General features: G+C 63.9%; 1 protein-coding gene across 1 annotated transcript in view; it reads right to left on the bottom strand.

Annotated features, from left to right (window-relative positions):
- Window positions 1–261: 261 nt before the first annotated feature.
- Window positions 262–9,593, bottom strand: part of BANP (BTG3 associated nuclear protein) — a 148,447-nt gene continuing 139,115 nt past the window's right edge. The window contains exon 13 of the mRNA XM_059382983.1: window positions 262–432. Within this exon, the coding sequence (XP_059238966.1) occupies window positions 376–432 (57 nt within the window). The 3' untranslated portion in view covers window positions 262–375. The remainder of the gene's footprint in view (window positions 433–9,593) is intronic.

Genomic DNA, 9,593 nt, shown 5'->3' with positions numbered 1-9,593 from the left:
CGCTCCCTCCCACTCGTGCTCTCCCTCTGACTCTCTAAATAAATCAACAAGTCTCTAAGGAAAGATTTAAAAACCACAACACGGGGTCTTCGTGCGACAGAGCAGTAGTGAGACGACCCTACATGACCTTGGGGGACGCTGCGCTCAGCGAGGTAAGCCAGACGCAGAGGGACACACGCGGTGAGAGGACACTTACGGGGGGTCCCCGGGAGTCAGGGCCGCATGGGTAGAAAGCAGACGCGGAGCCTGGAGCTGGGGTGGGGGCGGGCGCACGGGGGAGGCCAGGGTTGAGCGGGTTCCGGTCTGGGAAGATGGGCAAGCGCTGAGGCCGGGAGGCTGGGACAGGGGCACGACGCTGGGAGGCACTCGGTACCCCTAAGCTGGAGGCTCAGAAAGGGTTAAGGCGGTCGGTTTCGTGCTCCGTGTATTTTCCTGCAATAAAAATGAATAAATAAATAAGACAAGAGTCCAGGCGGAATCCTTCTCCCGAAGCCTCTCCCGGTACTGTGGGCTCCGAACCTGAGAGCCCGGGCTCCCCCCGAGGACCCAGCCCGCTCCGGAAGCATCCGGCTCACGTGGCACTTGGCGCGACACAGGCAGGGATTTCTGCTGTGTGGTCAGAAGCCCACCTACAGCACAGCATCTGGGCCCGCTTTACAATGCAGATTCCTGGGCACGGCTCCAGCCTCCAAATCTGTCCTGGGGCAGACGGGTCCACATACTTGCATTTTAACAAGCCCTTTGTGGGCGCCTGTGCCCGTGTAAACGTGAGAACAGAGCAGAGGGCGGGTGCCCCCCACCCAGACGCCTGGGCTTGCCTTTCCAAAGACGGATTTGCAAACCGAAACCCAGCTCTGATGGAGCCCCAGAGAGGAAGGACCCTCCAGGCACCTTCCGGGAGCACACTCGACCGTAGTTCAAGTCCCCAGGTCTCCATGCCGTAATAACCTCTTAAAAATGGTGTTAACCTGAAGGTCGCCCCCAAACTTTCACTAATGGTGAGAATTTACAAAAGCACCGAGGAGGGACCCATAAAACCCAGCCCTCCCTCTCAAGGTGAGGCCACCCGAGCAGCGGGTCCGTCCCCACCAGGACGCTGGCCGCTCTTGGGCACGCCGGTGGCACAGATGACAGCTCCCCTGTGGACAGTGTGCTACCACGCCGGGAAACGTGGATTTCCCCGGATCCGGGAGTCCCTCCGCTGGCAGCCGGCCCGTAGGTGGAGGAGGGGGCGGCCACAGGCCAGGATGCCGGCCAAGCAGGCAGCTCCTTCTCTCCCGTGCTGCGTGAGCGGCGTCCCGAGCCCAGACCCCTTGCTTATAGCCAGAGACCCCTCGCTGACAGAGAACAGGGCCGGCGACTCCCTGGTCACGGCTCCAGGCTGCCACGGGACTGGCCAGGCCACACTCATGGGCCCATGGAGCCAGAGCCTGGATGAGCTGCGGTGATTCTAGAAAGCAGGCCTTCGGCAGGCACGCAGAGGCCTTAAGAGACCAGGGCACATGGCAGAGGGCATGTGTGAGCTCCATGGACTCTGTGGGCACATCCGGGCCGCTGCCCCGCACCCCCGACATACAGGGGCTCTCCGCACACAGCCGGCCTGCTGACACGAGCCCTGACACCGCCCCTTTGTCCCTCCGGCCCGGCCAGCCCCTGACCGGCCCTCCCATCCTGGCGGCCCCGTGAACACCCTGCTTCCTCTCCACTTCCTGAGAACCAACCTGGGGAGGGCCCCACCCCTCCCACTAGCAAAGGTCTCCCCGCAGGCTGCAGGCCTCCCCTCGTCGACCGGGGACCACAGGGGTGACGAGGACATCACCTCCAGAAACTGACAGCAGAGAGAAGACGCTTCGCTTCAGGGGCCGAGACGCCTCCCTGTGTCCTGTTCTTCTAGGGGCCCCAAAACCACGGGGCACTGGAGGTGGACAGCACTGGCCTCCCCAAGCCTCGGTGCGGCTGCACATCGCCCAAGAGGAAGCAAGGCCCGGGTTCTCAGGAAAAGGCCCAGCCCCGCGGCGGCGGCAGTGCACACACACGCACACGTGGACATACATACACACAGGCACACACGGGCTCACACTAGCCTGGTCTGGGGCTCCCATCACGAGCGAGGCCCCAGAGCTGGGGGTGAGGGGAAAGGCAAGCCCGCGTGTCAGGGTGGCAGCCCAGCACTCGGCCCAGTGTGCAGGGACCTGGGACCCGCAGTGGACGTCGCTCTTGCTCTCGAGCCCTGGAAACACAGGACAGTGTCCCGCCGTGGATTTGTGAGACGGGCAGGGACCATCCCACATCTCGGCAGCTTCCCAGAGGCAGCGCCCTGTGAGCACGCCCCCTCCCAGCACTCCAGCTGGCCGCCTACAGGCTGCACGGGCACCAGCTCCCAAGCCTCTCGGGCATGTCCCCCATGGCTGTCCCCCGGCCCCAGGGGATCAAGAGGTGCCACGAGAGTCGGGGGACACAGAGCCTAAGCTCTGGAGTGCCATCTTGGGAGCATCCCTGGGGACCAGAGTGGGGGCCTTTGGAGCACCTGTGGCTCCCCCGAGTCTCCTGGTGCCTCCACGACAGCAGCCCACGCGCGAGGACCGTGACCCAGCAGAGGGGCCCTGCACGAGGCCGGCAGACACAGGGGCCAGGCCAGCGCTGCCGGGAGCAGCCAGGGGTCCACGCATTGTCTGGGGAAGGGTGTCTGGGCCTCGCCTCTACGTTGCCCAGCGTGGCGGCAGCCACGGCAGCTGCGTGGTCACGTGCGTGGCTCACGGTGTGTGGAACGTTTGAGACCCTCCTGAAAGTGGTTTCCTCAGCCCTCATTGGTCTGACCGTGCGGTCACACTGTCCCCTACAAGGTGACGCGTCACTCCTGAGACCGCAGGTCCCTTAAGGTTTCAAAAAAACGTTTCTCATCTTCGCAAGGGTAATGGGGCCCAAGGTCGAGTGCTCGTGTGAAACGTGGGGACGCTCCGGGAAAGCAGACGGACCTGCTGCGCCGCTGCCCGGGCCCCATCATTATTTTCAGTCCAGTGGGAGGCCTGAGTGTGGCCTTCTCGCCCGAACAAGCAGACATCATGGGGACGCTCGGGCGCTCTACAGGCCTCCAAAAACGCAGATCTCAGAGACTCTTTGGGCTCAAAAGCAAAAATTAACCCGGAACACTTCAAATGCTGCAGGTCGTGCCTCCTGTGACATCTGTCCTTGAGGATGGGGTTTGGACGCCAAGAACTTTCCCGCGAGACGCATGAGCGGTGGCGGCAGCCGGTCCTCGGAGCGGAGGCCGCTGGCACGAGCTGTGTGCGAGCCTGTGTCCTCTCGCCGCCGGCAGACGGGACGTCAGAGCGCGAGGTCGATCCCAGCAAGCCTTTCACAGTGTTTCGTTCTATTCCACGGCACCTCGTGGCAACACCGTGCACGGTCCCGAGGTCAGACTGACCCACCCCATGCTTGCAGCTCTGCGGGGACAAGACCCCATCCTGGACCAGGGTGAGAGTACCTGGCTGTGCACCAGGCATCCAGGCTTCCCTCCCGACGGTGCCCCAGCCCAGGGGCTCTGTGGCCCCGACCAGCTGTCATCAGACTGGGGGCATCCGCCCTCTCTTCCTTCCAAATCACCACCCCGCCCAGGTCAGGGCCTTGGGACCCCTCTCAGGAAGTACAGCCTTTCGTGCCACAATCAGGAGCCAAAGGTAAAATGAAAAACAACCTACAGGAAGCAATGCTCCGACTTAAATTCATACTAAAGTGTAAATGACTCACAGCAGACTCCTCTAAGCCCAACCGATCAAGTCAGAGCTTTTGGCCGTTAGTCTTCAAGGGCCTCCAACTCACTGGCCTGCCTCCCCTCCTCTGTCCCTTGCTCCCCACTTCGTGCGGAGCTGCCCCCACATCCTGTCCCCTCACTTCGCTTTGGCTCCCACAGTGACCCTCAGCTCCTCCAGGCTGGGCCAGGCACTCTCTGTTGCCATCAGCTGCACTGCTGTCCTGCCACGTGTCCCCTCCTGGGTAGCACGGCCTTCACGTACCTCTGTCTCCCCACACACGCCGGTTCCAGTCCCAGCACTCTGCTACATCTTCCGTGCCGGGCACAGGGCCAGATGCTCTCAGAGGCCTCGACAAGAGTCAAGGCAGTGGACAGATGTCAAAGCCACAGCGGGTCCTTGCCCTGGCCGGGCACCCCAACAGTGTCACTGGTGCCAAACTGAGGAGGACACGGGCTGTGAGCCAGCAGGTGTCACGGTGCAGGGCCAGCCCTGGGTCATCGCTGGGCCATCGCTGGGCCATCGCTGGGGGCAGCCTCCAGACAGCTGGGCCGGCAGGGGCCAGAGTCCCTTCCCTGCCCAGCTCTCCGCAGCTCGGCAGAGCAGGCCTCTCAGCCGGGATCTATTTGCATCCACTTGGAACAAACGGATTTCTTCCATGTTTATATCATAGAATAAACAGAGATTTTCCTGATCAAAGACTGTCCCAGGCCTGGAGATGGTTACTGCAAGTGTTTTCCCCACTGAGCTCGTGCCGTGCATGTGGGACACGGGCCCGGCCATGCCCAGCACATGTCCCAGCTCGGACCGTCAGCACGCTCTGGAAGGGAACAGATCTTCACACCCTCTGGGGCAGGGGGCCCCCGTGGGAAGAACTCACCCAGAGCCGAGCCGGCGGGAGTCCGAGTTAACATCCCGCCGGGCGCAGGCTCCCTCTGCCAAGCAGGTTGATGGTCGGGCCCCCACCCTGTCCGCGCTGGGGAGGGCTGGAGGCCTGGCCTCGTGACCCTTGCCAGAGGTCCCAGGCCACCCAGTGGCGGAGCAGAGATGCCAGCCCCTCCAGGAACCATAATTCCTGCTCTGGGTCACCAGGAGACTGGTCCAGTGAGGCTGGGTCACAGAGACATCGTCTGGGGATGTATTTCTGCCAGTGAGGAGACCACGCGTGGAGGACAGCAGGACCTGGCTCAGTGTCCATGCACAGTTGGTGTGGGGCGCACAGGGACACTGACCCCCATACAAAGTGAGGCTGCTGGTAACAGCGGTCTTGGTCTCAGGATTCCCTCGGGCCCATTGCGGATGGGATCTGGGCGTTCCCGGGCGTTCCCCTGCACAGCCTGGGACACGGGCCTCGCGCTGCCCTTCTCCAGGGCTGCGTGGGTGGGACCGGCATGGGGAGGGCTCACGGCGCTAGGACCCAGGTGTGGGCAGGGCTGGCTCCTTCCGGAGGCTCCTGCAGGTTCAGCTTCTAGAGGAGCGCCCGAATTCCGGGGCTCCTGGCCCCCCGACAGCCTGACGTGTCATCATGTCTTCCCGCCTCCTATGACAAGGGCCTTGGGATACGCGGGGTGCCCCCCGCAAGACCAGGGCCACCTCCCCCCTCAGCTGCACCTCAGAGTCCCTGGTGACATCTCTGGGCGATGCTGCCCATCGGGGGCTCCTCCTGTCCCCCGCTTGCCTGCGACTTGAATTCCGACACCGCGTCTCACACGCCACCCAACGCGTCCGACTTGTCCTCCGTGGGTTTAGAACTTGGGAGAGAGAGACTTTTCCTCCGCCAGAATTACGAAAATGATTTATTATTCTTCTGATACATTTGGTTTCGTTTTGACGGTTCCCTGTTTAATCCTGCGGACTCTACCTTGTGCGTGGGGTAGGGCTCGAAACGATCTACCTCCGAGAGGCGGGCGAACCGTGCCAACGACACTTCAGAGCGATCCATCCCTCTGAACGTGACCGACTTTCTCAACTGAACCCTCCCTCCGTGTTTTAAAGTCCACTCGGCTGTTTCCACGCCCCGCTCCCACGAGCCTGGATGTAGGGGAGAGTCTGAGGCCGGAGAGCAGGGTCCAGACCTTTCCCCAGGTGTCTGGACGCCGCCTCTCAGGCTGTGTCCGTCGGCGCCCCCCAGCCCCGTGCCGAGCCCCCCCACACCGTCCTGCTTCTCTCTTCTGCACTGCGACTCCTCAGAACCGCCCCCCGGGCGGCCACGCTCACACCAGCGCTGCTACGGTGTCGGGGGTGGGGGCGGGGGCACGTCCAGCCCATCTTCTACCCCAACAGTGCATCTCTCCTGGCAATAAGCTCTGCCCTCTGGCCCCAGTGAGTCTCTGCTCTGCCCACTTGACCCCCGCGACGATGTCGTCATTGTGAACGAACCCATTATTCTGTTCCGTCGTGTTATTTCTCATGGACAGAGCGTGGATTCTCCGTCGGGGATGACTCTTCACGAACGCTCACTCCTTCTCGTGGCTTCCTGTGGCGCGCTCCTCCCAGAGACGAGCGGGGTCTCCCTGGCACCCAGAATGCTTGCGTTTCCGACCCTGTGGGCTCTGGCCTCGGTTTTCCGTGAATTCCGGTCTTTGTGGTTTTGTGTGACGCCGACGGTCCAGTCACTGGGCCCAAGGAAGCGATGGTCCAAGTTCATCCCCTGCACCGCCGCTCACGTCCCTGGACAGAAATAATGTTTCTTCATTGCTTCCCGGGGCTGAGGGGCAACGTGGGGAAACGCCTTGTAGGGCCGCAGCCCCTGGGGGCTCCGAGCAGCACAGGAAGGCTCCACGCCAGCTCCGATGGCAGTGCCCGCTGTGGGCACGTGCGGCCGTCTGCCGGGGATGCTGGGCACGGATGTCCCCCACCCCCCTCTCCCCGGCGGCCAGGCGCAGGACAAGGCGCTATGAGGCTCCTTGCACAGACAGGTCGTCCCAACCCAGCGCGGGTGTCCCAGCACACGGAGCTCTTGTCATCTCCACACCATGCAAGCCTCTTCGTGAGGGACGCGGCGGACTCCGGGGCGGGCTAGCGGGGCAGCCGCCCGGGCACCTGCTCCCGCCGGCAGTCAGGCCGGTCTCCTGGGGCTCCGCGGCCCGGGGACGTCGCGAGCAGGTGCAGACGGGTCGCTGCATCCCTGACCAACGGCTACAGCAAGGCGCTCGGCCGGGAAGCCACCATGTCTTCATCCCCGTTTTCAACCCTTTGATATGAAACCCAGGACACTGTTGGAGGGAACCTGCCAGATAGAATGGGCGAGAAAATGTGGACGAGAGCGTCGGGTTTCTTCTGGAACATCCGCTCTGCTTCTGCTGACTAGAAGGCAGATCTGTTCCTCCCCGGGGCGGAGGCCACTGTCCACGCTCCCCACAGGTTGCTGGACAGGCCCTATGTGTCTGTCCCCAAGAGCAGACTCCTCTGGCCCCACGACCCAGCAGACACCGCTCCCTTTGCATCTGGAGAAACTGAGGCTGGGGGACAACAAGCCCAAGGCCACGGAGCTGGCGTGTGTCCACAGGGACCGTGTGCAGCAGCGAAGCCACGGAGCTGGCGTGTGTCCACAGGGACCGTGTGCAGCAGCAAACGCTCTCCAGCAACAAACGCCCTCCTGCCGGGTCCCTAGCAACAGCCTGGCTGGCCTCAAACCCTTCCCGGCAGATGGCGTCTGAGTGAGCCGGAGGCCCGGACTCTGGGTAACATCTGGGGCAGGGGGACACCTCCGCAGGGCCCGCCGTGAGGCTTGGTCCCCGCCCCTGTGCCAGCGAGTCCCGACCCCCCGGCCACCGGGGGGCACAGAAGACGCGTGAGCAGCCCCGGGTCTGGACTGACCACTGAGGACACGTGAGTCCTGCATGGACAGCAGGGTATGGGGGACACACCAGGCTTGGAGAGTCCCTGGGCTGTCCGTCCAAACTTCAAGCAGGCTTGCTCCTGATTCTGATTCCCCTTCTAGGAACTTGTCCTAAGGGATTTAAGGGACATTCCCACAAGGGCGGGCAAAGGGACGTCCTGAGTAGGTGCTGCGCAACGTCCTCTCCCTGCTTCACTCCTGGGACCTGACCCCAGACAGAGCCGGCCACAGTGGGCGGGTCGGCCTCCCTCCACATTTGCCGAAAGAACAGAGATACACAACGGGGACCCTCCTGCTGGAGCCCACCTCGGGGCGTGGACTATGCCTCCGTGGCTCTGGGCTCCCAGGTGTCCCCGTCCCCGACCATCTTGGGCTCACAGACTGGACAGTCCCTTGTCGAGGACACTTACTAGATTCACACACCAGACACGTCCACTTTGTCCAGAAGCTCGAATCCACGTGCGCGAGATCAGCCGCGTCACCAGGGAGACGTCCGGCAGAGCGGCGAGCAGGTTCGGTACTCGGCTCCCCAGATCCTCCAACAGGAGCGAGGCCGCCCCAGCACATGTGCGGGGGGCAGCACTGACCCCACAGACGTGACGGCAACACCGGACGGCTGCCTCTGACGTGGCACTACAGAAGCGTCACGTGGCTCGGCGCGGCCCACAGCTTCAGTCACCCGGAGCCACGCGAGGGCCCCACGCCCCGGCCGAGACCACGTGACCACGGAACGGAGCCGTGGTCGGACCGACACTCACCAGGGCTGCCCTTTGGCTCCTTCCTACGGTCAAGAGAGACAGGCTGCAGGAGGGGGTGTCGGGGTCTCCCGTGGCTCCCGCAGGAGGCGACCACGAACCCACCGGTGGGAACACATTCCCTCAGTCGGGCACAGCAGGCCTCGCGGAGCTGAAAGCGGGGTATGGGCAGGTGGTTCCCGCCAGAGGCTCCGGGGAGGGGCTGGTTTCTCGCCTCCTCTAGTATCCAGAGGCCATGGCTCCTGGACCCTCCCTGTACGTACCAGCCAGTCGCACAGCCACATCGCGTCCCCAGGGAGGACACTGGGCCCACCAGGACCATCCCCAACCACCTTCCCCGCCTCCGAGTCCTTAATCGCACAAACACCTTTAGGCCACGTGAGGTCGCGCAGTCACGGAGTCTGGGGTCCGTAATGTGGACGTCTTTGGGGGAGCCGCCCTTCAGCCAACCACGGGAACAGGACCTCCAGGCCAGGCCCCCCAAGGGACCGGCACACACGCGGGGCTCCGTCGGGATTCTGCCAACCGCACAGGGCAGACGCTGGTCTCATGCCGCCACGTCGGGCACAGCGTGGAGACAGCAGCCAGCCTGCACCTGGAGAGGCTGCGTGGGCTTCAGGCCCCGTGAGGGAACTGTCGGGGAGCTGGAAGCTGCCGTTCTCCTCGGAGGTCGGGGCGAGCGAGGCTGGAGAGACCCCGGGCCTGCGCACCCCCAGCACTGAGCGAGAGCGGGCAGCGGGTTCCGCGCCGCGGCCACGGGGGAGCGTGAGCCAGCTGAAGTCATCGCGAGGCCGGGCTCGGAGGGTGATTTCCAAAACATGTGGCTGGGCGTGACGTGAAGCCTCGGGACTCCGGCCTGTGATGGGAAACAGACGGCGGCCTGGCGTGTCGTCCCGCACGGAGGGGAGAGCGGACGCCACTGTCCTCAGCTCCCCTGAAGACGGGGCGGGCAACACACACCGCCCACCCGGCACAGGGCCCCAGGTCACCCCAGGAGGTCACCGGGACAGATCCTGGCCCTGGGGGTGTAGGGGGCGAATGGGTTCCCGCCATCAGCAGTGGACAGGACAACGGCCAGCTCCGTCCTGCATCCCTCTCCCAGGGGGCAGGCAGCGACACGCCACGCACGGAACCTGCCCGTGCGTCTGCCTTCCCGCGCCCCTGGAACACGCCTGCACGCACACAGGCTCGCCTGGCTTCCCCCCAAGCAGAGGGGCCTCTCTGCGTGCTCACAAGTGTGCAAATGTG

This window comes from Mustela nigripes, chromosome 17, assembly GCF_022355385.1.
Source record: "Mustela nigripes isolate SB6536 chromosome 17, MUSNIG.SB6536, whole genome shotgun sequence".
Taxonomy (NCBI): domain Eukaryota; kingdom Metazoa; phylum Chordata; class Mammalia; order Carnivora; family Mustelidae; genus Mustela; species Mustela nigripes.
The sequence above is the reverse complement of the archived record's forward strand: the minus strand, read 5'-3'. Positions and strand labels throughout refer to the sequence as shown.